A 27079-nucleotide genomic window follows, 5' to 3' on the forward strand; every position below is an offset into this window, starting at 1 on the left:
CACTAAGTCACTAAAATAGAAAAATGGTCCATCTCAATAATAGCATTAAGATTCTAATCACCATTACAAAAACAAGTGGATGGATAATGCCTAGCATTGTAGACATGAAAAACAATGGTCCCTGAGGAAAGAGAAAGAGATGTTATTTGCTTATCTGAGTAGAGAATGGTGCAAGAAAAGAGAAAAGGGGAAATAAATAATAATAAATAACACCTACCATGCATTCTGTGGGCATCTTTTGAATTTCAAAAATAATCTTTTAAATTTCAAAAAAATAACATGGAAAATAAGTCTCATCCGAAAGAACAATTTCAAACAATCATTAACTTAAATCCATTTGGTTGAGACATTGTTTTATTAATGTTTAGATTTAGAATTCTGAGAACAAATGTGAGCACAGTCACAGAATGTGATGATGTTCTGGCTGTCTGGCCTTCTAAAGGATCAGAGAAAAACCAACATGTGATCAAACTGAGAAATACATCTACATAAGCATTTTGTAAATGTAAAATATAGAATAACCTGAGGGCGAATGAGATGTAATTTTGTAAGATGCAAAAATGGAGGAACAGATGAATCCAAATGACTGGCTCCTTGTGTGTTTCTAAACCAGAAACTGTTCATTTATTTGAACTGTGATGATATTTTCATCATGTGCCAGTCTTCTGTTGTGTACTGCAAACATCAGGCATGGGATCAGAGCCACAACAAAGAGAGAAGCAATGCAGAATGTCTTTGTCAGGGCCATTTTGTTTTGACAATGACCTAATGTTAGATAAATGATAAATCAAATAATAAATCATGTATTTCTTTATAGATCTTCCAAAGTGTCATACTTGGCTGTACTGTAGATGTGAGAAACTAAAGCTTCTCTTTGTGATAATACCACCTCAACGTGGCTCTAATGATTGCTATTTTATGAACTATCAGGAATATAATGCATTGTAAAGGCATTTGAATGAATTATGGGCATCCTTATGAAACTTGAAGGATGTGTATCTTAATTACATTATCGCCATTTTCTACATTAACAATCCTTTCATTGCTTTCATTTCCCCAAAAATATATATTTACAAACCATCATGTACAAAAAGAAAACATAATTTGAAAGTATTTCCTAAAAATCATGCTGCAAAGCCCAATGTTTTGTCTTTCTTTGCCCTTCGGCAAGTTATTACCCTTCCAGGAGAAAGAACAGGAACATTCATTAGGGATTCTTTGGAGGCTTTTTCGACTGCGGTGAAAGAAATGCAAACCTTTTGATCAATAGGCACAACAGCCTGGCGATTCACGCCACCCATCTGCCTCAGTGCAGAGATGAAGCTATGGCTGATCCCAGGCCAGTGCCTTCACATGTAGACTGGGGATATCTCCTCCAGCCCAGCATTGCATGACTGAACACTGATCAGAGAGCCCCACTGACGACCTGCTGCTTCCTGCTGCAACCAGTGCCACGCAGGTGGCACTGGTTTGGAGGCTTGACTGAGCCCACATGCCGCTAAACCTCGGAGTGGCTGCGGTGGTCACGGCAATCCAATTCCCCCCCGTTTTGAGCGAGACAGAGTTAGGATTAACTAATACATTCTCTCTCTCTTATCTGCTCTTTGAAGACAGGTGATTTTTCTGGCTCTGTTTTTTTTTTTTTTTTTGTCTTAGTATACATACATATGTGCAGGGCCTTTTCCCCTCAGGCAATAGTTGCATATCAAAAAGCCCATTTTTGTTATTTAAATCAAATAATGAAATGGTAATTTGTATTCATAAACTCATATTATTTATTACATTTTCTTATTTTTACTCAAACGTTACTCTCTTGTCCTATCTCCGTCATGCTTTATCTGTTCTAAGAAAGCAGGTGGCTTTTTGAAAACCACCCTGTTATCTTTCTGTTCATGTATTCATTTCTTTCTTAACCTTATCGTCTTAATTTATGTCATTTTCGTGGGCTCCCTGTGAGACAGCCAGCTGTTAGACAGCTATTGCCCGCCCCCAGTCTGTACAACATTTCATGAGGTTCAGTATCCCCACATGGCAGAAGCCCTGCCAGGCCTGATCAAACACTGGCCTAACAGACACGGTGGAGGCTGTCCAGCCTCCAATCATCGCTGCTGCGCACAGACTGACATGAGGGGGTATAGATTCTGCTGTCACAAAATGCTGATTATTGTAGCCTCCTGTTACATGTCAAGACCATCTGTTTATAAATACACAATGGCTTCATTTCAGTGCCAACTGACTGCATTCTGTTCAGCCTGGGAGACATATTATTGTACACCCTGGCAATGTTACTTTTTCTGTATGCTTTTGTTTTGTTTGTTTGTTTTCTTGTCAACTAAAAGTGAAAATAGTATTTTTTTCTCCCTTCTCCTCCCGAAAGGCATTGGCACCAAAGATGGCACGGCGGAGACAGACAAAGACTTCCGTGGGAAGTCTCAGAAGCAGGTTCAGTTTAACCCAGGGCAGACCACAGCCACCTGGAAGGTCCGGATCTTGTCCGACGGTGAATATGAGGTGTCAGAGATTTTCCAGATCGTTCTATCTGAGCCGGTCATGGCGGCCCTCGAATTTCCAGACGCTGCCACGGTGGAGATCTTGGACCCCGGCGATGGTCAGTAATGTTTTCACCTCTTATAAAGAACTCGCAATGCTTCAGATTCCATTGGAAGTATTAGAAAAGTAGTGCTACCAAAGCACATCCATGGGATATTTGGGATAAAACACACGCTTTTGAAAGGCCTCATCATAGGCCTTCATTAGAGTGAAGAAGACTTGGGGAAAGCCAGATAAACCTTTCAGAATGTTGTCCTAAGTAACACGGTAGCCAAAGAACATCAATTGAACATAGATATGCACTTTGTAAACATGTTTCCTGGAGGTGTCATTGATATGTTTGCATTAATATTGCTTGAGATGAATATTCTGCAGCTGTTAAAAGATTAGGGTAACGTTTGTTTTTAAGAACCTATTTAAACAGTGACTAAGTATGGCCGGGCCTCCTGCAGCTTCTTTATCTACCGGCAACCCAATTTTTCAAGCAGTGATAAGAGAGCAGCATTCTCTCTCCTCTCTGTCCATCTTTGCCAGGGTACATACATACAGCAGCTCAGTGCTTCACATTTAAACCATAGAACGATAAGACTGAAAGGAGAGCAGAACTCTACGGTGTACTCACCCATATGGAGCCCAGTGGGAAGGATGATGTTCAGATATTAGTGAAAGTATATTTTTCCATTGACTGCCGGAGTTTATTCATAATTTATTCACCCACTGCCAGGGTTTTTAATCATTTTTTATAGAAAAAATGTGAATTATTTGTCCGTTTATTTTTTAACATTGAAGTGAATGGATTTGAAAAAATAAAACATTTTATATCTCCTAATTCGTAGAAAATAACGACACAAATGTTATACTCAAAAATTAGAGAAACATTTTAGGAATTCAAAAACAAAATAAAAAAAAATTTTAAAAGGGGAGAATTCTCCCCTTTGGCGGTAAACACCATTGACTGAAAAGGGGAGAATTCTCCCCTTTGGCGGTGGATGTAACAGAGGAGTAAATAAAATAGATAAGGAATCCACCAGTTTAATGAACACTCAGAATCTCAAATGATCACACATGTTTATATGTCACACAGATGATGACAGTGGTGGACAAAGTACTCAACCCCAGAGTCAAAGTACAGATACTCCTGGTCAAATATTACTCCACTACAAGTGAAAGTTGCTCTGTCATATTTGTTCTTGAGTTAAAGTACAGGAGTACTTGCTTTTAAAAAATACTTAAGTATTCACAATGCGATACGTTGTGAGCTTGTAGATCTGCTATTTTGACTATATTTGAAATAGGGCTTAAGTGGTTAATTCATAATGTACTTATTCCCATCCTAAATGTAGTGGAGTCAAGTACAATATTTGTCTTTGAAATATAGTGGAGGGAAAGTCATAAGTATTAAAAAAAAATCAAATACTCCAGTAAAGTATATATGCTAAAAAAAAATACGTAAGTTAAGTACTCCAGTAGGCTGCACTAGCCTTCCTGCTTTCGTGTATAGAGGGGCGGGTTTAAAATCAGCGCGGAGAGAATGCGCCTGATCCCATTGGTTCACCGATCTGTCCGTCAGCCTCCGCCCCGTCAACACAACATTACGAGCGACGCCCACTGCACTCTGGTTGGTTGGGGAAATGAAACACTTCCTATACCGGGTACACCGACACGCTGGTCCAGGCTTTTATTTTTAAGTAAAACTAAACAATAAAAGCCTGGAGATCGAGGCTAGTACTCCAGTAAATGCACTTTGTTACTGTCCACCACTCGATGGTGACTGTAGCTTTGTTTCACCCGTTTCAATTTAAACGAGCCCGCCCGCCCAGAGGGCCACTGGCTGATACAAGAATTGAATAGCTCAGCCACTTTATAAAAAATGATATGTTGGCGTGTGGCGAGTTGTGGTTGCTTCATTCAAAGATGACACACTGGACACGGCTTCAAAGATAACAGCCAAGTATAATCGCACTTCGAATCAATAAACAACTCAGCATTCACAGCTAAATGGGAGGTGGGTCACTTCTTTCACTGTGAACACTGCTAAAAAGGTATCAACCAATACAAACAGGTAAATTCTCAGACCAAAGCAAATACGTGTAATTAAAATAATCTTTATAAGCAATGCATAGCCATATGAACGGAGATGTCCACCTAGTGATATATCTGAGGACATCTAAATTATATGTAGTTCTTCTTTCGTTTATTGTTGTCATTATGTCCAGCTTAATGGTATGCGGCCACGCCCTCGTCTCTGGTCCCACGCGGAAGAGGCCCTTGTCCAATGGCGGTGTATACAGGGGATAGGTGGTGATTATGTGGTTGGCAGTCTGCTCAAGCTCCCCACTCTCACATGCTATATACTGTCTACCAGCTAGGCCCACTTATTATTCTTCACGATTTGAAGCAGCTAACCCTAGTACGTAGGCGGTTCCGCAGGGTCAATTGCTGGCATGGTAGATCTCCTACAACTCCATCTCCTGGGTCCCGAATGTAATGGTTGAGACGTGTGGGTCCAGCCGACTCCCACTCCATGCGTTTGTAGACAGGTCCTCTGGGATGTGAGGATTGTAGGGGTAGCGGGACTTGAGTCTGCTTGGAGGCGCTGCCTTATTTGTAGTTTCATGCAGGACGTGCCAGTCATGTTTCTGGGCTTTCCTTGCCAGGGCGAGGGTAGCAGCCTCTCGTCGGAGGCCGGCTGGGGCAATTCCCGCTAGGACTGGCAGGTAGGACACAGGGGTGGACTTCAGGCAGCCAGTTATGATGGCAAACCTTCTTGACATGTGGGCTTCTTCTTAATGTTGGTTGACCATTATGCGGCATCAACCAACATGGAAGGTGATGGAAGAGGGTCTCAACCAGGACATGGGCATCTTGGCTACTTACCGTCGCAGATCGCACCTGCAGCTCAGTACTGGTAAGACAGTGTCGGTGGCATACCTTATCTTAACGACAGTGTAGGGAACTGGAGGTGTCCGTTGACAACAAGCACCTGGAGTTCCAGCAAGCCCCAAAGTACCTTGGTGTTCACCTGTATAGGACACTGTCCTGGAAGGTTATAATTACGTCATGGGATTTCTTAATTATGCATAAGAAAGAAAAACTGGTGCGCTTCCTCTGGATGCCTTCTTAGTTTGGGCAGTGGGTGCTCAGCTATGTATACAAATGCTGCGTTCTCGCAATAAAATGAGAAACTGAGCCACTGTGTTGCAGTATTTATTTTGGAGTGCCGCTTTTTCCACTTAGGTGGTTTTTGATTTGAGATATAATTATGTAGTTGCTAGAACGGCAGAGAAAACCTCTGCTACAAGCCTACATCCGCTGCTTTGAAAACCAACACCGATACCGTCCCAATATGAGGGACCGCCGTAACGTCTTTGCATCGGTTCTGCAATGCAGTTATATGCTTTAAATCTCTGAATCGTTTCCACCCAGTTTCATCTCCTACGTTCATTTTGTCTGGCTACGTCATGGGATTACAGTAGGAATAATATGAGAAAAAACAACTAAAAAGGCTAGAGTTAACTGCATCTCAAAGTATGCTCGGAGGTACATTCTGGAGGCAGGGATGCTACAGCATAATACTCTCCTAGAGCTAATGAGACTAGTAATTGCTGAGACGGACAAGGTTTCTCCTCATTCCAAAACAAAAATATAATTGTTTCAGTTTATTAAATGTGTATTGATTAATAATTAAGGGAATTATTTGGATTATTTCTGTGTTGAGCTGTCCATGGTGCTTAAAGAGGACATAATGCATTCAAGTTCAAATATATACCATTATGGATGCAAACTAACTTGAATCCTAGTTATATTTTTGTCTCTTTTCTCTTTTATGTTTGAAATGGGCCCCCAGATACTGTATAAAGCAATATGGCTTCACCAGTGGAGATATTAGTGTTTGCTAAATAAGTAACTTCTAATAAACAACAGATATGGCAGATAATTATATAAATGACTATATTGCTGCTTTGTTATGATGATTAACATGTTATGTTTTTCATTCAAAGCAGCAGTCTCTGGAGAATAATTAATATAACTCCCTGTATCTCTCCAAAAGTTGTGAAAGATTTTCCCAGTGCCTTTAACAAACCCTGCTTTTCTATGTTGATAAACAAACATTAACAATTACCATATGAGTATGCTGTTTATGATGAACATACTGCAAAGTCATTTGGACTCTCAGAATCGAGTTATGAATGTTTGTTGGAATGTTTCTACGGTGAGCAGAGAACTTGAATGCTTCAGGGATTGTCCCTGTGAAATAGTTCAGCTCTAGTTGATGGATAAAGTTTACATAGATCCAGAATGGTTGGAGGAGCTATAATATATATATATATAATATAATATACGTACAGTAGCTACCAGAGATTACACTTTAAAATCTTGAGTGTTAATTTAACTCTCAGGGTATACAAATCTAACCAAATGGACCTTTACAAGTCCATTTGGTTAGATTTGTAAGCTATTTGAGTTACCAATGCATAAATTAACACTGAGGAATTTACTGCTGCTGGTGGCTTAGGAGGTGGAGTGACCCCTTTTGAATGGGTAGTTTCCCACTTTGATTGAAGTGTCCTTGAGCAAGACACATCCCTAACTCACATGTTGCACATTATGAGAAGCTAGATCACTTGTATCTCAGACATCTCATTTTGGGCAATTAACCGAAATATATAGAAAGTTTAGAAACAGACATTTAGAACCAACAGAATAATCGAGAAGCAGTTTTGTTTTCCTTTTACTGTATATCAACTAATCAACATTTCTTATAATAGACTAAATCGATTAGTCTGATAAACCACTTAAGCACTGTATTATAACTCGTTGTATAATGGCTGTAATTCAAATACTCAAGTAAAGGAGACTAAAAGTACTTCTTAATCGTACTTCAATACAGTACTTGAGTAAAGGTACTTAGTTACTTTCCACCACTGAGAAAAGGAGAAGGGGAAAGATATAGGGGCCACCAGTAAAACAGACCAGTAAAAAACACCAATAGAACAAGTCTTTGCTTGCGGAAGGAATCACGGCACATGCCTGGCTTATCCAGGCCAACCTTTATGATTCATCTTTGCATGCAAAGATGCGGGCAAATATCAGTCGACCTCTCTGAAGCATGTATAGCATATAGCGTGTAAGACCCATAGCATACGCCTGTTTCATTAATCCTCTCTTCTCCATTCGTAGATAGCATTATAGTACCATATGTCCCAGCTGTCTATCTGTGTTAGGCTGCATGTCACTCAAAGCAGTGATGCTGAGTATTAATTTAAGCGAGGGACAATGGAAACCCATCCAGATGACCTTTACAGAGAATTCATATTCATCCCAGTGTGTCAGCTATCAGCCAGTGAGAGAGGTTTCTGTGATCTAAACCCAGGTCTGATATCATCTGGCACCGATACAGTTCCTTTTTCAGGGTTTTTTCCTGGTCTCTATCCGAAGGGTCAACAGATCTTCCACAGATCTCTGATCGCTCACACACTCCCTTGACCTAATCCCCACATGAAAATCAAAAAGAAATATTTAAGACGTTTCTCTATCCTAAGCTTGTTAGTGTGTATGAATAATGCAAGCGTGATCATTTGATTTATTTAAATTTTTCATTTTTATCCTATGTAGAATCAACAGTGTTCATCCCCTCGGCTGTCTACAACATAGAGGAGGATATGGGTGAACTCCTGATCCCTGTACGCAGGAGTGGAGATGTCAGCCAGGAGCTCATGGTCCTCTGCTCAACCCAGCAAGGTACACTATAGGGACAGTTCTGAGATACTTGCACTTCCTGGAATAGTTCCTGGCTTTATTATTGTCATTCACCCATTAAGACCTCTTCTAAATCAGTTTTCTGAAAAACGTATGTTGCTATATATCAGTGGTTCTCAAACTTTTTCATGTCAAGGACCAACGATTTGCACAAAAAGAACTGACATGTTTAGCCTATTGCCAACTTACAGTACAGTATTACAGTGCACAGTACCATATATACCACAAATCTGGCATTGGTCGGGCTCTAACTGACTCTGTATCTGTGCTTTGTGTCCACCCAGTGTCAGCCACAGGCACCATCCCCACCACGGTGCTGTCCTACTCCGATTACATCTCCAGGCCTGACGATCACCACAGCATCCTGCGCTTTGATAAGGGCGAGGTGGAGAAATCCTGCCGCGTTGTGATCATCGACGACTCGCTGTATGAAGATGAGGAGAGCTTCAACGTCTCTCTCAGCATGCCAATTGGTGGTCGCTTGGGTCAGGAGTTCCCTGCCGCTAAAGTTATAATTGTGCCTGACATGGATGATGGTAAGATGGCCTTTCACCCAGCACAGCTACACGTTGAAATGTTTTAATAGATAGACCTTTATTGATCCCGAGGTTGTCATAGCAGCGCCGCAGTAAGAACGAAACAAAGATACAGGTAATGGTAGAGAAGAAGTACAGAATAAGTAACGGAGCGGTCCCAGACCCAAATCGCAGAGCGCAATCTTTTTTTTTTGCACTGGCAGATTCGTCTGGTCCCAGGCTAGTCCAGCCCTATGGAATGTTTGGAATGCATGTGCTAATAAAAAGTATTTTTTTTGTTGCTCATATTAACCATAGGAAGTATTAAGTAGTTTTTTAGTTAACACATGCTAATAACATTCCATAGGGCTGGACCACACATGGACATATGACATCATCAACTTGCAACGGGAGCGGCCGTTGCAAGTTAAATGCAACTATAGTTAAATGCAATTGTGCAATACGCTTTGTGTGGACACACAACAAGTGTGTGTGTGTGTGTGTGTGTGTGTGTGTGTGTGTGTGTGTGTGTGTGTGTGTGTGTGTGTGTGTGTGTGTGTGTGTGTGTGTGTGTGTGTCTGCGCGCGTGCGTGCGTGCGTGCGTGCGTGCGTGCGTGCGTGTGTCTGTCCGCACTCTTTGCTGGAGGGGAAACGCTTATCTCATATCTGCAGGCTGAGACTGGAGGCCTGATAGTCTCCATATCTCCCTGACGCCTCTTTGTTGCCCAGCACCTCACTGCAGTTCCTTATCGCCCTGCTATCTGTGAAAGCACACCCACTGATTGTGGGCAGGCAACAGCGCAGCTGAAAGATTTGGCGTAATTGCTCAACCTCCTTTTTCCTTGGATCACAACTCTTGTCTGAAGCGAGATAATTAAGCCGATGCAATTTTTAATCCACCATTTAATAAATAATGTTTTTAGCAAGGTCATAAAGCATAAGAGGCATTTTTCAAACAGAGTAATAAAGTCAATTAGCTGTGCACTGATTTATTTCAGATCTGCGGTTCAGAGTCGTGGTCTCTCTGGTTAAGGAGACACCTCTGTTATATACTGTATGGTACAGTGCAGTTCATTACTGCTGGAATAAGTTCACATATTCACAACGAAAAATTGGTCTGGTGAGCAGCTAATATTTATGTATACTAAAGGACAATTAAAACGGTGCAGTCAAATGGACTTCTTATGGAGTAACAATGTTCCATACTCTAGCAATCATTAAACTTAGTTATTAACGTTCAGTTACATTTTCTTTCTTTTCTGTGTCAATAATATTCATAGGTGTTAACTTATATTGTAGAATCCACAAACTATATTCTAAGAATGCTTATGCACTATATATAATATAAGAGTAACATTTCCTTGTGCACCGTTCGCAAACCGCTATCATGCTGTGATGGACGTAGATTGGCTATTTTCGCCACACAACACCATCGTATGACAAAGTATAAAGTACGGTTTAAGTGGGTAAAGTTAACTGCAGCAGCAGTTCTCAGACTGTGTGGTAGCAGGTTCTTTTCCCTCTCTTCTCCCCTAGGACTCTAGGCAGACAAACTTCAAGTGGATTTGTTTGACCTGCTTCAGGAAGGAGGGAGGTTACGTGTTTGGAATACTTACTTACTGTAGCAGTGTCCTGTGTAACGTGAGATTGTGCTTAGCACCCTTTGACCTTCACTACTCCTGGGCATTGACTCCAGACGGCCAAGACAGCTTCTGAGACAAACAGGTTTTTAATGGGACCCCCCAGCACCCCACTGCACAGTTATGTAGGCAGAATGCTGCTGTTTTATGTCCAAGTGCCAAGTGTTAAGATCAGCAGGAAGGGTTTTACCAGTGTAGCTATTGAATTTCCGAACACTGTCGAAGTCTAGATAGACAGGCTCTGGCGGTGTTCGTCAGGTTGATCTATTGATCTGATCTCTTTTTATATGACTTTGCCACTCAGTCACATACTTTGATGTTTAAGTTGAGGGTCAAGGATACCTGTGAGTCTTGGAGAATGACAGCCCATAGATATTTGGAAACACATTAAGATAATACGAGATAAACAAGCCACAAGATTTCAGTGGAAGCGGTCTCAAAGAGAAAAGGTCAATAGTTTAAACAGTGTGTATAGAATGCAGGAGTCTTTATGTCTAGACCAATTTCATTGTTACTGCAAAGCAGTAGATAATCATACACCGTTTTATCATGGGGACACAGTTGCTGAGACTGAAGGCAAACACAGTGTTATAGTATAATTGGCTCCGCTCTATAGAGTGACAGGCACTTTGCTTATCTCGGCTGTTATAAACAATGACATGTCTGTCTGTCTGACTTATCCAATTAATGCACCTTTTGGCTGATTGAAAAATAAATTGATTCTGCATATACATATAAATTAATGTTATCTCCACTGTGTGAACTCCTGGCAAGGCTTTGCCAAACCTACAAAGAAATATTGTTCTCACAATTTATCACCACACAGAAAGTACACATTTTGACTTAGGCTGAGAGACAATGCTAACAGCCTGTAGTCAGGTTTATTCCTGCCTTATGTTGCAGTCATGTTGTCTTTGCCTCGGGCTTCGTTAGGCTGGCTGAGGGAGAATGAAAATGTTCTTATGCCTATCAGTTGTCGGAGTGCACACGGCACACAAGGGTGACTTTATATAGAATGAACATTTGGGAGGAGGATACGGCCCTCTATTGTGGAAACTTGCTTGCACGTACATTTGTATTGTTATCTTATTTTCACATCCTGATTCAGTCTTGTGTCAGGAATTCGGGCACAGGGAGGGGGAAACATTGCCTGAAGCTATAGCGCCTGACAACTGGGCTGATTCCTGTTAGAACGGCGCAAGTACCTGAAACCAGATCGACTGTCTTAGCCAACACACAGACACAGACACACGGCGTGAGGTACAAGCTTGCATGATGGCGCCTCCCAAGTTTAGTTTTGATCAGGTGTTGTAGGTGTTTAGGATGCCAGCATCCAATGAATAAATGGAACGTGAAGAATGGAGTGAAAATGGATGGTGTCAGGGATGGTATCCAGATCTCACCAATGCAGGTGATAATGAAATGGTCTTAGTGCAGCTGCCGGTGCAGTAAATAGTAAATATCTCTGAGGGTAGTCTCCTGTTTTGGAGAGGAAGAAGGCTGTAATAAATTCTTCACCACTATCCCCCCTAGGTATTAAATATAAGTATGTAATTCTGGTTCCTGAGATAGTACGCAGTTTAGATGGAGGGCATCGACTGGCATTACATCTCTCTTTGTTGTCATACAGCAGTGATTCTCAACCTTTTTAAGTTTGATATGCAGAGTGTCTGACTGTGTGTACAGTGCAGTATGTAAGTAAGGAGGGGGGGGGGGGTTACTCTTAGTTACTGGTTCTTATATTGTTTTTCGTTTTTTATGTTATGTTTTGTTTCTTTGTTGTTAGTGTCTATGTACAGAGGACCACAATGGAAATAAGCCCTTGGGCTTTATTGTGTTTTTATCCTTGGTGATGCTATTGACTGTATGTCGGGAAGTGCTATTGTGCTATTTTTATATGTTCTCACCGAATACAATCAATCCATAAATCAGTGACAGGTCTCTCTATGTCAGCGTGCCCCCGGATAGGCTTTCAACTGCTCCTCTCTATTCTGAAGTCTCTGAGGTTCTCAGAGACCAAAAATTTGTGACCCACAAATTGGACTGCGGTAATTATATCATCAACCATGTTGTCAAACCAGCGGCCATGACCTCATCAAAGGGTGAATTGATGAGATTAGGCCGGCCGGCCGGCACGCACGCACGCACGCACGCACGCACGCACGCACGCACGCACGCACGCACGCACGCACGCACGCACGCACGCACGCACGCACGCACGCACGCAAGCAAGCAAGCACAGTGGGAGGTGTTTAGTTGATCTTTAGCTTAAATGTATACTTGCTTGTGCATTGTGTCTCGCACAGAAGATTATGTGAAAATGGGGTTGCATTGTGAGGTTGTAGATCTGCTATGTTTTTGTATGAGACACCACAAGTATAAATCAGGCTTCAGTGCTCAGTTGTTCTTTGTGAATTATAAACACAGGGGCCATGCAAGTCAGGAATACATGCGATATAATCCTGTTATCTGATTCTGACTCGTTGTCCCGTTGTCAACTCCACGCACAACACGTTTTGTTTCGTGTTTCCGCTTTTCTTCCTTGCCCCATGAGCACAGATCTCATACTATTTGTACTTTTGTACAAAGCTCAGTCAATCAGTGAAGCCGGAGAGTGGGGTTGGCCAATCAGGGAAGCAGGTGCCTATACCCCCGAAACGCACAGAGATTCTGTGTGTCGTCCGCAAACTCGTGGACAGACAGATACAGATATTTGTAGTTTTTCAGTTCCCCATTAAATTGCCAATACTCGGCACTGCACCCCGGGTGATATGGGACACGCGCCAAGTTTGAGGTTGTTGTCCGCGCACAAGTTATGCCTGGGACAGACAGACAGACAGACTGACAGACAGACAGACAGACAGACAGACAGACAGACAGACAGACAGACAGACCCTAACCCTAACCCTCAACATAAAACCACAAAGTATTTTTTTCCGGTGAGCAACACAGTCATACAGCAAAATATAATTTAGGCTTCGCACCTTTCTTTCTACACCTTTCTCCACTCCATGTACAGACAGCTGTCCGCAGAATTCCTGCTGTTTTCCCATGGTGGGAGAGGCTACAGAAAAATGTCCACATCCTTATATTTACAGTATACTATTCGCCTTGAAAGCGATGAGTACAGGAAAAACTTGTCCTTTCATGCAGAGGTAATTGCTGTTTAATATAGACCGAATTGCCTGGGCATCCGGAGGAGGTTTTGGTGGCTCTGGCTGTAAAACATGAGAATGCTTGTACAGCAGGATTAGACTCATGTATTTATGGTCTTGTGTCAGTTGCCTGTAAATTTGGCTCTGGTTGTAAAGGTATGATTATTAGTGGGTTTTAAAGTGGGGCAGGTCCAGTCTATGTACTCTGGATGAGGCTGCAGCGACGAGGCGCCCACAAACCCTGTCATTATGCCTCACCTGGATTCCAGTTCATTCTGATAAGAACAGATGTGTAAAAAATATTAAGCAGAGGGCTGTTGTTTTCTATCCACGTTATCAAGTCATTAATTTCAGAATCTAAGTTACGGATAAACTCAGATTCAATGGAGTTTAATCTCTCTCTGATGAAAAGTGCTCTCAGAGACAACTTCTGTTCAATATTTAGTCGTTACAGTGGACCTCTGCTGCAGAGGTAAGATTTGTTTACCATGCAGTGGACAGAGCAGTTACTGGGTCTCTGCTGAATCTCCCCATTAGAAATCACTTAGCGCTGTGGGAACGGCATGCAAAGTTCAAGTGTGATCAAGTAGCCAGTCAGAGTATAACAGTCCCCTTAGGGATGTCTCTCTGTACTGCACCTCTGTGTTTTATATTCACACATCTGCAACCACTGTATAAAGACAATGATTCCCTTTTCCTCCCTCTACAATGATTCCATTTTCCTCCCTCTTCTGACGCTATTACGGAATATTTTACAATATGTACTTACCTATTGCAACTGCATGGTATGTGTATAAAGAATGTTTATTGCCCATTTATATGGCTTGTACCTTTAATCATTATGATTGGTACCTAGTTGTTTGTTTTGGATATAGAAAGTTAACATAATTACCAGGTCTGAACGTAGTTAATCTGCTTGCATCAACCACCTTTCCTGGTAACCCTAGACAGACTGGGTATGCAGAGGTTTGGTCTTGGCTGTGCTGGAAGAACCCAAGAGCCAGTGGTTTACCTTTCAGTTAATGGGCCGTGGCTCTTTGAAGGCCACTGTTTGTGTGCTGCACAAGCCTTATCTGATTACTGGGCCAATGCAACAAGGCCTGAGCTCTTGGCTGCCAACCTGAGGCTAGCAGATCTGATTACGGCATGGAGACCCAGTGAAGGCAGTCAAAACCAGCTTTGTTTGGCTTGTCTGTGGGGACAAATGCTGGCAGCTGCATGCCTCTTGATGCAGTATTCTTTGTCTTTGGCTTGTTCTCAGTGCAGATTAAAACATAAGAGAGTTTGCCCTTTGCCTGCACTTGGGGGGTAATATTATTTCACACCATGCTGATCGCTTACCTGGCTACTTTCAGAGCCGCAAATCCCAAGGCTTTGCCTAAAAAGATTGTTTTCCCTTTTAGAGCATGTCTCCTCTTGCAAATATAGAAATGCTTGTTTCATTGTAGAGTGCATCAACATATGCCTTTGTGTCCAATATCATTTGAGACTCGTATTACTGAAAGGGATGCTGCCATATTTCAGACTAACCAAGTCTTTTGTTTTGAGATGTCAGATAAGTAATCATATATGGCAGCACTGTTGGCCACCCTCTTTTCACATAAATATATTTACTTTTTTTCAATCGCTTATATTTCACTCTCATCTTCTGTGGGCAGATAATGTATCATCCCTGGAGTTAAAGTACATTTGGATTTGTTGAATGCATTTACATTGCTTAGCCACACAATCCCTGTTTTGTTCTTATCTCTACAGTACATCCATTCTACACTAAAATGTTTTCCTTTTAAAACGCATATGTACTGTAGCTTTTGCTACATTTACACCACACAGTACTCTAATGTTTTCGAACCCCTGAAACAGAGACTGATAAAATCACTGTTAACCACATTTTAGTTTGAAAACTCCGGGACTGCATTTTAGTCTGGACAGGCAGAGACTGAGCCTTTTGAAAATGATCATGGCTTGAGTGTATTAATGCTTTTATAAAATATACCTTTAATAACAAATTCATTACAAGAATAGTTTCTACAAGAAAGTAGTCCCCGACTGCCTGCATTCACAAACAAGGTGGTTGCTGTGCAACATTTCAGTTTCAGTTTATTGTGCAGCTCTGCCTGTTGTCCTTTATTGTTTCTGATATACTGTCATAGAAATCCTGCTGCATGTTTTTCCTGACAACAGTCATCAAAGCATTTAATGGCCAATAATAGTGTTCACTTCACCTCACCAAGTTCATCAGTCTCATCTTTCTGCATCTCTGGATGTCGTCCTTTTAAAGTGGACATTTCCCCAGAAACTTTCCTCTATTCAATCCTCCATAGTTAAGCCTCCATGGAGATTGATGTTCTCCTTAAATGTTATTGTACCTTGACCTGCCCCGTGTACATGAATGGGATGCATTTTCAGGTGTGTTAGTATGGGCAGAGATTATTTATGAAACGGTGAATGGAGGTCGTTATTGTTTTGAAAAGCCATTTTAAAATGTAAGTGTATTAGTGTGGTCTCACACACGCTTCGATGCAAAACAGAGCTACAGAACTGACCTGTAGGTGCTGCAGTGTGTTCCATTGTCATGGAAACAACATGGCCTTCACCAATCACCTCATTAATTTATTCTGTATACGGTCCACACTATCCCTCTAAAGGCACATTCTACTTGCAATTCTGTAGTGCGTTGTAGTAGCCTGGAATTCATAACAATGATGCAATGTTATGATCCGTTTTTTAATTTTGTTTGTCACTAATTCATGGCCAAAACATTAAGGCTGTGCAGTGTATGATATCTCCCTTTTTCCCTATCGGTCCAAATTGGTGGAATCAAGCTACTCAATTAGCAGTCATAAAAAATCTTTAAAAGCTGTTACTGTATTTGCTGACTATAATGGGAGCATATGCTGAGGGCCAAGACCTTTCGCAGCCAGCATGACCTGCTTGCTGTACATTGTTGAGACGAAATGGATATTGGAGGTAAAAGAGAATAACAGTGGGGGAGCTTGGCTGCAGTGGAATCTCAGCTCATAGGAACACTAATTGTAGTCAGGCAGGCCCGGACTGGCACATCAAGCTCCACATCCCCCAGCCCTCCTGTCAGGCCTCCTGTCTGCCTCTCAGACCAACTACAACAGGGCAGGCTCCCCCCAGTAGAACACTGGGAAATTCAACTCTGCCTTCAGGTCCCTTTTGGAGGCCGATTCTACAAATGTCTTCTAAACCCTATGTTGAGTTGGTGGCGCTCAAAAAATGTCCCCCAACATTATATGCATTTGGACACAGACCCCCATCTCAAACTATTTTGTTCCAGGGACCCCAGAAGCAAACATTTTACGTTAAAAAAAGAATATATATATTCAAAGATGTGCACACATTTTGAAAAATAGTAGATCTACAAGCTCATAACGCGGCACGAAGTGATGTGCTTTGAGCTTGTAGATCTGCTATTTTTGAATAGCCAAAGTATAAAATGACACACATATTCTTTCCTGGTTTTAATGGGTTAATATGGATGTAACAGCCGTCCGTCCCCCGTCCCCCCTCCTGAATGATTCACGCCAGGAAGTTTGAAAGCATTATTTAAGTGCCGGAATTACAGTGTTGACTGCCTGCTCATTTAGTCCTGTAATCAAGGGTAATCGCTAGGAAAATGCTAGCTGTTACAAATTCAGTTCAGTGATTACATCAGGCATCCTGGCATCACGTCGTGAAACAGACTGCTATAAGATGATTATGCATCACATCTTCCTGTGTGCCCCCCCCCCACCCCAACACCACCACCCACCTGTCCTCCTCTCCCTTCCCCAGCTCCTGTCTTCTACTTTGGTAACACAGACTACCATGTGGATGAAAGTGATGGCTTTGTGGAGGTGCAGGTCTGGAGGACGGGGACGGATCTTTCCAAAGCAGGGACTGTCACCGTGCGCTCCAGGAAGACAGATCCCGTCTCTGCCGAGGGTAGGTGTCTGTCTCTGTGCTAGAGCCTGACCGATATATATCGGTTTGGCTGATACAATATATCGGCCGTTATTTGACCTTTTTGACGACATCTGTATCGGCGATTATGAAGCTGATTTGTCCCAATATGTAACCCCTTTCAACCTGGGGTCCATATTTTGGGCATGCCATAATAGGTGAACATTTTCAAAAGTTTAAAAAAAAAATCGTCAATTTTCCAAAATAGCTGATCTACAATGTCACAACAACTTATCGTAATACGCCACGTTGAAACGTTTTTGAAAACATCTTTGAATAGAGCTGAAGTGGTTAAATTAAATAAGGTTCAGTTTATGTGTATCTCATATATTGAATTAATTTTAAAAATCGATATCAAGTTATTTGTGTTTATTTTTATTTATTTAGTACGTTTTTCAAATTGATTTCAAGATTTTGCTCTTTTTTTTAAACAAAAGTAAATCAGTATTTAGTGGTCTAGGACTCTACTCTGTACAACCCCCTTCCTTCTCTGACAGCTTCTGTACTCAGAGCTTACAAAAAATGTTAACCACGGAAAACAATAGACTTAAGTCGTCACTCTGTCCCACGATGTTTTGCGAGCTCAAGAGCCCAAGGAGTCGTTAATGCTGGATTTGTTGGATGGTTACATGACCTGGGGAATGTAAACATTCTTTGAGGGGTGAGGGGTGGAGGTATTGGAAATACAATGTTATGAGCTCTGGGGATAAAGGTGGGTTGAGTGAAGGCAGAACCGTAGGTATGCATACTGATTGTCCCACATGCAGGCTACAGATTCAGGCTATAGGTCTGAAGCCCAACTCCTGACATCTTCCCTACAGCTTCTTTAATATTCCCTGACCACAGGCGGTCGGTCCTCACCATTTGTCATAGCTTACATGCTTCCGTCCGTCCTGCCTGTATCCTAATTAAGTTAAATATAGAATCTAATCTCATACAGTATAGTAGAAATGGACATGTAGCTACGATATGTAAATACATGACAAAAGCTACCCACAACCACACTTATTAATGCCTGGTAAATTCCCTGTTTGCAGCTCGGAAAATATGCTGTGTATTTTCCGAGCTGCCCCCTCAATGGTGTAAGAAATTCCAACTATTATGGCCTTTTCTACTATATGTTAGAAAGTGTAATTTCATCAACACGTAGGGTATTTCCTTTCAACTTGATCACTGTTTGACAGTCACACATGAATTATAAAGTAACATGAAGCGTGCTGCTGAAATAGGCCAAAGTGCCATAGGGTGCCCACTATGTACTGTACATTGAATCTCATATACATCCATCTCTTTCAAACATGCTTGACCCATTATTGTGTTGCAGCTGGTCTGGATTATGTCGGGATCAGTCGGAACCTGGACTTTGCCCCAGGTGTTACCATGCAGACATTTCGTGTGACCATTCTGGATGACCTGGGCCAGCCAGTGTTGGAGGGGCCAGAGAAGTTTGAGCTTGTTCTCAGAATGCCCATGAACGGTATCCTGGGGGAACCGAGCAAGGCTACCATCCTCATCAATGACTCAGTCTCAGACTGTGAGTGCACAGCTAATACAAATAACTGGTTACATCAACTGATCAGTGCATGTGTTGATTGACTGAGCTTGTTCTGTTTTTTTATAGTGCCAAAGGTCCAGTTCCAGGATGTTATGTACATGGGAAATGAGAATTCAGGGCAGATTTCAGCTGTTGTGTACCGTAGTGGAGATATAAGTTACAAATCAACTGTGCGCTGCTACAGTAGACAGGGAACAGCCCAGGTCATGATGGACTTCAATGAGAGACCCAACACAGAAGCCTCCATAATCACCTTCCTGCCAGGTACTGGAATGTAATCTGAAACTTTGCCGGAACATTTGCTGTGTCTTTCCCTTACTCTGTCTGTATTCCTGTCTATCTTGAAAAAAAAGAACTGACCTACAAGCACACAACGTATCGCATTGCAACGCATTGTGAGCTTGTTATTATTATGACATGATCAGAATAGGGATGCTGGGGTTCATGTGGTTAATATACATGACCTTACTTTTTGCTCAGGGGAGGTGGAAAAGCCTTGCATGCTGACACTAGTTGATGATACAGAACATGAAGAAGAAGAAGAACTCCGTCTGGTGTTGGGAAACCCCAAGAGTGAATCTCCATTCGGAGCATCCATCGGGGTGCAGAATGAGACACTCATCAAGATAAAAGATGATGCAGACAGTAAGAATGATGTTATTGTTGTAGCTGAGAAACTGTTACATCAGACCTTTCTACTACTTAATGCATGATGCAAAATCAATCTGCTTGGGAGTCATTATTTGTTCTGTGAATTGATGCTATGCATTCCCAGAGGCCATTATCAAGTTTGGAGAGACTAAATTCAGTGTGAACGAGCCACAGGAAGGAGGCCAGGTGTCCGTAGTGAAGATCCCGGTGCTGCGTGTTGGGGACATCTCCAAGGTGTCTGTTGTCCGTGTTCACACCAAAGATGGCTCTGCTACCTCTGGAGAAGACTACCATCCAGTATCTGAGGGTAAACAAACGTGCATGCTCAGCACATCAATCTCAATCTTTGTTGTTGCAATGGTTGAATACAATTCTGTGCCATCAGTATCACAAACATCCGTGAAACCTCTCGTTATACGTGGCCATAGCAGAGTGGCAGGTAGGCTGCCTGGTATTCAGAAGGTCACCGGTTTGACGCTTGGCTCGCCCATCTACAGTACGTATCGAAGTGTCCCTGAGCAAGACACTTAAGCTTGATTTATACTTGTGTCACACACTGAAATTGCCCATTTTCTGTGTGCTACATCTGCGTACAACTAAGTATAAATCAAGCTTTAATCCCTAACAGCTTCCCACTGAGGAATGATACAATACTACCCTTTACTTTCCCTTTCTCTGCAGAAATTGTGTTCAAGGAAGGAGACACGGTGCACTATGTGGAGGTGGAGATTCTGTTTGATGGAATCAGAGAAATGAGGGAGGCGTTTACTGTCCACCTGAAGCCTGACGAGAACATGGTGGCAGAAACCAAGGTGCACATTCGGACTCTTCACAGAGTCGGATTGAATTTGTCAAGTATTCCACTAGCCTGCAATTACAAGGCAGCAGCAAATTGCTCTTAATTATTGTCATCTTGTTCTCTTGGCTTGTCAATCAACAGATGAGCAAAGCTATAATATACATCGAGGAGACCAATAGCATGGCAGATGTCACCTTCCCTTCAGTGCCCTCGGTTGTGTCTCTGCTGCATTTTGATGACACTGATAAGACCAGAGATTCCCACCCAGTGGCTGGATACCCTGTCATTTGTGTAACCGTAAGTCCAAATTGACAAACCTAATGTTATTTTTACTCATTTATGTTATGTGTTATTTAGAGCGGCTCTTTCCCTTTTATCAGCAATTCAACTTCAGGTACTGCAAATACTTTTAATGAGTAACGCTGAGGTAATTGTGCACGCATTGCTCAAAAAACAAACTCCCGTGAGGACTCAACTGTGTTACAGAAATAGCTTTGGCCATCAGAGCATATTTTTGCATATTTCACCCACAAATCATAATCTTCGCTGCTCTCTTCTAAAGGCCTGTAATGCCAAGTACCCAGACTACGACAAGACGGGCTCCATCTGTGTGAGTGAGAGCATCAACAACACCCTGACCCGGTACCGCTGGCTGGTCAGCGCCCCCACCGGCCCAGACGGTGTCACCAGCCCCATGAGGGAGGTGGACTTTGACACCTTCTTCACGTCTTCCAAGCTCATCACTCTGGACTCGGTCTACTTCCAGGCCGGGTCCAGGGTTCAGTGTGCTGCCAGGGCAGTGAACTCTAATGGCGATGAAGGTCTGGAGCTCAGCAGCCCCATAGCGTCCGTCAGCATTGAGGAGGGTGCGTGCACTTCTACTCTCTTCTCTATCTTCAAACACAGTTTCATCCCTTTCCCTCTGTAATGAGAATGACTCAAATGTTGATGGCTCGAGTTCCGGTTGTACTGTATCTTGGCACCCCGGCCCTGTACTCCACGTCCTTCAATACATGAGAGAGATGAAAGAATTTGCTTTGGTCGACATTAAAGAAAACAAAATGTTTGATGTGTTCTCATGGCATGGTTGCAGGAATGTGCCAGCCTCGTATCATGGGCACAGTGGGAGCTGAGCCCTTCTCTGCCAAGTTGCGTTACACCGGAGCAGAGGATCCAGATCACCCCAACCTCATCAAGCTAACTGTCACCATGCCCCACATTGATGGTGAGAAGCCCAGATTGCTGTATGATGATTATTTTTTTAAGTGCGCCTCATGTCACACCCGCGTTTCATTTATTACTGTGAGAAGATAAATAGTGTCATATCCATTGAACACAGTGGTAGTGGCAGTGCTATAATTCATTGAAGGCCCCTGGGGGCTATACTTGGTCACCCCGTTTTCTCCCTCTACAGTCTACACCTAATATCTTTGCAGAAAATAGCTGATCTACAACGTGTTAGGATGCATTTTGTTTAATGTTTGCCTATTTATGCAGAATGTGTACCTATGACATGCCTACTTGCCCAGAATGGGGACGCTGGAGTTCATGTGGTTAAACGAGCATGCTGGCTTCATCTGATGTGTGTCGTACTATATGAACCTATCTCGGTTCCAGTTCAAGTTCCTGGAACACACAGGCTTTCACGGTCCATGACCTCCATGTAACTGCTGTGCTATCTTACTTCTTTCCCAGGTATGTTGCCCGTAGTGTCCACGCGGCCAATGTCCAACTTTGAGCTCACATTGAGCCCAGACGGCACACGTGTCGGTAACCATCGCTGCTCCAATTTGTTGGATTACACTGAAATCAAGACCCGGTATGGTTTCCTCACTGAAGCCACCAAAAATCCAGAGGTGATAGGGGAGACGTCACCTTACCAGTACAGCGCCTCCCTCAGGGGATCCAGTGCACTGCGCTTCTACAGAAACCTCAATCTGGAGGCATGCCTTTGGGAGTTCACTAGTTATTACGACATGTCAGAGCTGCTCAGTGACTGCGGAGGCACGATTGGAACTGATGGACAGGTGAGTGGAACCCACCTCTCAGCTTCAGATTATCCCTGAATTGCATTGTCAACTCTGGGAATGTGATGTCAAAAGTTTAGCTCACTTAAGCAATATGTTTTGACCTCCCGCCAACAGCAATGCAGAATCAAGTGCGCTCGGGTGGCGCAGAGGTAAAGTACCTGTCCACCACCGCAGAGACTAGGGGGTTGAATCCACTGTGGCGCATCTGGCTTTACGAGCATAATACAAATACAAGGGCTGGGTAATCTTTGCCGCTACGGCTGGGGCAGCGCCTGTAAGCGGGGGGGTTTTGAACGGGAATAGGACAGAGGTGCTACGATCTCCTGTGGGGGCTCCTCACCAGCAGGTGATCCATTGGGGTACAACAGCAGTGGCAAACCACTGAAATGTGTGGGGAGATGAATTGGCATATTGACTAAATTGGTAGAAAATAGAGGTACAAAAAAAAAGAAAAGGAATGCAGAATCAGCTCTTAATAGCCAGTACTTTCCTCCAAGTCTTGCCCCTTTTCTATCCATGGCCACAGCGGCTTCGCAATCCTACTGAATTATTTAGAAGCATATTAAAACCCTGTTTGCTTACTTGGTGTCCCCTTAATGACCCCACAGAGAATATAGGCTATAGTAATGACAACCCCAGCACATTGCTTTAATTGTTTGTTTCGCCCGCTCCTGGTGTGACCAGTCATTTATCTTGTCAGAATGGCAAGCCAGTTGCTAGAAGCATCATACAAACCTTTGTCCATCTCTTGCATGTGTGTTTTGTAACAGCAGCTCTTACAATAGGCAGCCATAACCACTTTCAACCTGGCATCCCTATTTTCTTTATGATATATATTTTATCTTTACATACGCAAGGCAACAAATATTGTCAAATTGTCACTCTGATGAAGATGCCTCAGGTATCGAAACATTAGTCCGTCTCTGGCCCGATATAGCGCCTAAATAAAAAAAAGGCATTCAACATCCAGCGCCTAATTCCTTCATTCTAAAAATGTACAAAACTTTTTTTATTTGTATTGTCAAACTTTCTAAAAATAGCAAATCTACAAGCTCATAACGTGACGTGTTGTGATCTTGTGTGTTAAAGTCGATTCTGTAATCCTGGCCCATACTACAGTATGCCTCACTGGTCCCAGCATTTGCATTCACCTTGGTAACCTCCACTCTTACTTGACTTGCGGTTAATTAAGGTAGAGTGTAATGATAAAGCAGGGGGCGGAGAGGGCACATCATGCCAACCCCCATCCCACTCCACTCAAGATTATTAATAAAACACAGTCCTGTAGCGTGCGTGTGCCTAAGCAGAGCTGTGTGATAGCTGTGTGGGAGTGGGTACTGTATGCGTGGGAGTGAATCATGAAAGTTCTTGAACTTTCTCGCCGTGCATAATTCCTCAAACAAGGTCCTACAGTACAATAGTGTAAGAACCATTTTTGGCAAGTGGACCAGTTTTGCATTTGTTTTTGTCTCTTTTACTTGCAAAAAAGATTTTGTTACCATGGTTACAGTTAAACATATACCCAAACATTGATTGTATTTTTTTTTAAGAGCAGAGCATCACAGGTTCGGTTTCACTCCGTACAGAGCGTATTATTTGTATGTATATCCCTAGCCACATCCCTGCAAGGCAAGAAAGCAGTTTTTGACCCTGGGCATGCGTTGAGACCCAGATGCCCTCTTAAACTGGGCACGTTGGGGGATAGAAGCAGCCAGATGCAGGCCTGGGGCCAGTGTCATGTCACAGTGCAGGGCTTAGTGCCCAGCTTAACAGGACCACAGGAATCCATCAAGGCCCAGCAGGCAGTGTCATGGGGCCATTTTGCAAATCATTTGCCTGAGCTCTCATTGCCCAAGGCCTCATGAACACGTCTCCACATGAACGGAGAGCCAGTGCAGGCAGGTACCTCTCACAGGTCAGGGGAAAGTGCAGATACCTTAGAGGGCTCTTCTAGAGAGACTTTCACCACATAAGCCTTTGTCTCCGTAACACAGCTTTTGTTTTGGGGAAGTTGTGTTTACAGCAGTGCCAATCGCTCCCCCCCCCCCCTCTTTTTGTGTTTGTTTTATGTCTCACTAGCATATTTTGAAATCAATAAAATTGTTTTGAAAGAGCGGTTACAAATTATAGAACAATTTATGTTTTCAATTTCAGTAAGAAATCTGAATTTATTGGAAATATGCAATCCTTCTGGAATGTAATTGAAAAATGAACACTAATATATAAATAGAGTGTGTGCAACACTTCATACAGATGTGCAGCATCAAGTGGAATTAAGCTGTTACACTTTCAAGTTCCACTTCCACTTCACAGATAACACCACCAAGTACAGCATTTCATAAGCCTCTATGATTTCCATTATCGGCTCCTCCCTTTCTGCATGACCTAAACTAAACAATACATCTGTAGCATAGATGATGAGCTATCCACCAGTGAGTCATGTTTATACAAGCAAGAAGTGACTCATCTATCCTTTCATGCTGTTTCACAAAGACCTTCTCTCAAAATAGGACTTTTTCAGTCGTGACATTATATTTTGATTTGTTTCCCCCCCCCCTAGGTTTTGAATCTGGTCCAGTCTTATGTGACTCTGCGGGTGCCTCTACATGTGTCCTATGTGTTCCACTCTCCTGTGGGAGCTGGAGGATGGCAGCACTTCGACCTGCAGTCAGAGCTGAGGCTCACATTTGTGTACGACACTGCCATCTTGTGGAGGGATGGCATCGGTAGCCCACCAGAGGCAGAATTGCAAGGCAAGACTGCATCTTCAGATAGTTTCCATTATCAAAATAACCACATATTCATTGAAAATAAATAATGACATAATGCAACTGACTATAATGTAAATGTTTTTTTTGTTTTTTGTTTTTTGTTTTTTGTGATGTTTGACTTCAGCACTAGAAGCCAGACCACTACATAGAATCTAATGTCTGCCTTACTATTCTTACAGGTGCCCTCTACCCAACCAGTATGCGTATAAATAGCCAGGGACGTCTAGTAGTGAACTTCCGCACAGAGGCTAGATTCAGAGGCCTGTTTGTGATTTCACACCCAGGTATGATATAGTATAAGGGTGCATCTGCATGCTCCTCTAAAATAAATGTTTGACATATACTGTACAGTAGTTACAAGCAATATAATTACAGTATTTTAAAGTTGTAATTAAGATAATAAGAAATGTTTACTATGGATAACATGAAAGATTATATCATAGACAGAAAACAATAAGCTCCACAGTACTATGCCCTTTTGCATATCTGAATATTTTGTGTTGACATTATGACATCCCTATGGTGCACTATTGTATCAGATTGCTTAACATGTTGTCACATTTTCAGATAATTTGCTAATTATATTGAATTAGATTGTAATCACTTTAATCAGCATATTTGTTTTTGATACATTTCTCTTCCTTTTCACAACTTTGTCCGTTCATAAAATCAAATGAATGCTTAATTTCCCCATTAGCCTCGTCCCTGTCCTCCATGGTCATGTGTCCAGAACACCCTGGTTTGACCTTTAACCTGAGTCTTGTGAGGAGTGAACCCACCTACAACCAGCCCATCCAGCAGTGGACTTTTATCTCTGATTTTGCCGTAAGAAACACAGAACACTTTCCCTTTAACCACTTAAACTCTATAATTGACTGGGGTCCCCCTATACTTGGCCCCCTCCTTTTTTCCTTCTACACCAAATCTCTTTGCCGAAAATAGCCAATCCGATCTACAAGCCGATCTACAAGCTCACAACGTGTTGTGAGCTTGTAGCCGGATGTTTGCCTATTTTAGCCAAAGAATAGGGACACTAGGGTTCATGTGGCTAAACTATTTATACATGTGATTTTTTTATATGCCAAGTTCCTGCTGCACATTACATTATACTCTTCACTGTAACTTTCCAGGTCCGTGACTATTCTGGGCCCTACACAGTGAAGCTTGTCCCCTGCACGTCCCCTCCCAACCTGGAGTATACCATTCCACCTGTCTGCAGTCCTCGAGAGCCTGTCACCTTCGATCTGGACATCCGCTTCCAGCAGGTGATTTTACCTTTTCTACAGTACAGGTCCTTCTCAAAAAATTAGCATATTGTGATAAAGTTCATTATTTTCTGTAATGTACTGATAAACATTAGACTTTCATATATTTTAGATTCATTACACACAACTGAAGTAGTTCAAGCCTTTTATTGTTTTAATATTGATGATTTTGGCAAAAAAGTAAAGAAAAAACAAAAATCCCTATCTCAAAAAATTAGCATATTTCATCCGACCAATACAAAACACCAGAAAAGTGTTTTTAATACAAAAAAAGTCAACCTTCAAATAATTATGTTCAGTTATGCACTCAATACTTGGTCGGGAATCCTTTTGCAGAAATGACTGCTTCAATGCGGCGTGGCATGGAGGCAATCAGCCTGTGGCACTGCTGAGGTGTTATGGAGGCCCAGGATGCTTCG

The 27079-nt window shown here is 42.3% G+C and overlaps 1 protein-coding gene across 1 annotated transcript in view; it reads left to right on the forward strand.

The window, feature by feature from the left end:
* The window catches only part of LOC311050896 (FRAS1-related extracellular matrix protein 2-like), a 66585-nt gene that overhangs the window by 29141 nt on the left and 10365 nt on the right, over positions 1 to 27079 (forward strand). The window contains exons 4-20 of the mRNA XM_084065115.1: positions 2378 to 2608; positions 8167 to 8292; positions 8595 to 8846; positions 17422 to 17571; positions 18914 to 19123; positions 19211 to 19408; positions 19625 to 19789; positions 19920 to 20102; positions 20477 to 20607; positions 20736 to 20891; positions 21157 to 21460; positions 21688 to 21819; positions 22290 to 22621; positions 25185 to 25377; positions 25575 to 25679; positions 26093 to 26220; positions 26526 to 26660. Coding sequence (XP_083921241.1) covers positions 2378 to 2608; positions 8167 to 8292; positions 8595 to 8846; positions 17422 to 17571; positions 18914 to 19123; positions 19211 to 19408; positions 19625 to 19789; positions 19920 to 20102; positions 20477 to 20607; positions 20736 to 20891; positions 21157 to 21460; positions 21688 to 21819; positions 22290 to 22621; positions 25185 to 25377; positions 25575 to 25679; positions 26093 to 26220; positions 26526 to 26660 — 3131 coding nt within the window. The remainder of the gene's footprint in view (positions 1 to 2377; positions 2609 to 8166; positions 8293 to 8594; positions 8847 to 17421; positions 17572 to 18913; positions 19124 to 19210; positions 19409 to 19624; positions 19790 to 19919; positions 20103 to 20476; positions 20608 to 20735; positions 20892 to 21156; positions 21461 to 21687; positions 21820 to 22289; positions 22622 to 25184; positions 25378 to 25574; positions 25680 to 26092; positions 26221 to 26525; positions 26661 to 27079) is intronic.

The sequence above is a fragment of the Gymnoscopelus microlampas genome (genome assembly GCF_963454915.1).
Source record: "Gymnoscopelus microlampas genome assembly, chromosome: 8".
In the NCBI taxonomy this organism is placed as follows: domain Eukaryota; kingdom Metazoa; phylum Chordata; class Actinopteri; order Myctophiformes; family Myctophidae; genus Gymnoscopelus; species Gymnoscopelus microlampas.